The 1,821-nt window shown below is 72.4% G+C and overlaps 1 protein-coding gene across 1 annotated transcript in view; it reads left to right on the top strand.

Annotated features, from left to right (window-relative positions):
* Positions 1 to 1,712: 1,712 nt before the first annotated feature.
* Positions 1,713 to 1,821, top strand: part of H696_00451 (hypothetical protein) — a gene marked incomplete at its 5' end in the record, with an annotated part of 8,642 nt that continues 8,533 nt past the window's right edge. Inside the window, one exon of the mRNA XM_009494306.1 lies at positions 1,713 to 1,769. Within this exon, the coding sequence (XP_009492581.1) occupies positions 1,713 to 1,769 (57 nt within the window). The remainder of the gene's footprint in view (positions 1,770 to 1,821) is intronic.

Raw genomic sequence — 1,821 nt, forward strand, 5'->3', positions numbered from 1 at the left:
CCCCCTTCGGCCCCCCGTCCCCCCGCGTCCCCCCGCGTCTCCCCAGCGACCGGGTTGTGCCGGTTGCGCGGTCGCCCCAGGCGGCATGGGCACCTCTTGGTCGCACGACCGGCCAGCCCTCGTCTCACTCATCGTTGATGATTGCCAGCCCTGCTCGCGCCGGTCCCCACCCCGGGGCCCGGCACTCGGCCTCGCGCCGCCCACCTGCGGCCCGGCAGGCGCCGAAGGTGGCGTCTTTCGCGGGCTGGGTGTCGTTGCCTGGCCATTCTGCCACGCCACACATGTTCCCCCCCTTTCATCCGGCCTGAGGCTTCCCGGGCGTGGTGCTCCGGGGCACGGAAAACTCAGTGCATGCCACAGGCGACATGTGCCGCCCGGGCGATCGCTCTCACATGGTCCCCCGGTTCGCCAGCGGCGGCCTCCAATCGGCACGGCGATCGATGCTGGCCGCCCGGCAGCCGGGGCGCATGACGTCCCCGGCTGGCCACTTCTCCATGGCCGTCCTTCCCCGCCCCCGGAGGCCGGACTCGTTAAGGCCTGCCCCCATTGGGCGCTTTTCTCCCCCCCCCCCCCCGTCGACTGGCTGGTCGCCGTCTCGACCCGGGTGGCCTGTTTCTCCCCTCCCCGCGCCCCCATTCCCCGGCACACGTTCCGACATCTTCATGCTTAATATCACCACCGTGGGCACACGGCGCTGGCGTCTCTCCGGAACCCCGTCCTGCCGGGGGGGGGACGGGGGGAAGTGCGATTGCCCGGCCTTTTCTCGGCGGCCAGCCTGGGGGGCGGTTCCCGGGAATGAGATGTGTCAAGAAAGTATGGACTGCCCCTGTGTCCCCCCCCGCCCCCCGCCCCACGCCCGGCGCCCGGCGCCCGGCGCCCAGCACCCCGACTCTGTGGCTCCCTCTGCTTCCGGGCCAGCATTGTCCGGGCATGTGGGTCTGAGTATGTGTGTGCATGTGTGTATGCGTGTGACATCGTGGGCAATATGCAGCCTGAGCCCCATCCCCCAGGCGGCCGGGCGGGCGATGCGCCTGCCGAGCGCCCACACGCCGCCGCCCCACGCACGTACGCGCGCGCGCGCGCGCGCCCGCCCGCCCGAGACCGCCCGCAGGAGCCCCCGAAAGCAGGGGCCCCGGCCCCGGGGAGGCGAGCCGCGCACTTTCTCACAGTCCTGCCCCCCTCCTGGCCCTCGGAAGAGAAAAGTGCAGGGGGAGGGGGGGGGGCACGGGGGCACGGGGGCGCGAGGCGCGAGGCTGTAATTACTGTGGCACCGACCAGGCATGGCAGGGCAGGGCCTCGACGGGCAAACAAACTCGTGCCGCGCCACTTCGCATGCGGCAGTCCGTCCCTCCTGGCCTCGCGCGATCCGGTGAATGCGCGCGCGCACACGCGTACACATGCGCGCTCGCGAACTGGCCCATGTGTGGCCGACGCATTGGCTCGACGGGGTGGATCGCGCCGGCTCTCGTGCTCCGGCGGTGACGGCCGCCCGGACGGCCCGGCGCCCGGTCCTGAAGCCGGACGCTCCTGCGGGAGGGGGCCCGGCCACATCGGACGCCCCGGCCCAGCGTGTTTGTTCAGGAGGAGGAGGAGGAGGAGGAGACGCCGGACGCGCGGAGGGCCGCACACGCACGCCCCCAGAAGGCCCGTACAAGGTGTCAGATTGGCAGGCGCTGGTCGGGGCCGATGTGAAACAGCCTCACCTCCTTCCAATGTTTACCGGTGCCCAGGGCCCCCTCCCTCCCGGGCAGGTGACCGGCTCCACCGATGTGTGTGCGCGCGTGTGCGTGCGTCCAACGACCGGTGGGGGGGGGGGGGGGG

The sequence above is a fragment of the Fonticula alba genome (genome assembly GCF_000388065.1).
Source record: "Fonticula alba strain ATCC 38817 unplaced genomic scaffold supercont2.1, whole genome shotgun sequence".
Taxonomy (NCBI): domain Eukaryota; order Rotosphaerida; family Fonticulaceae; genus Fonticula; species Fonticula alba.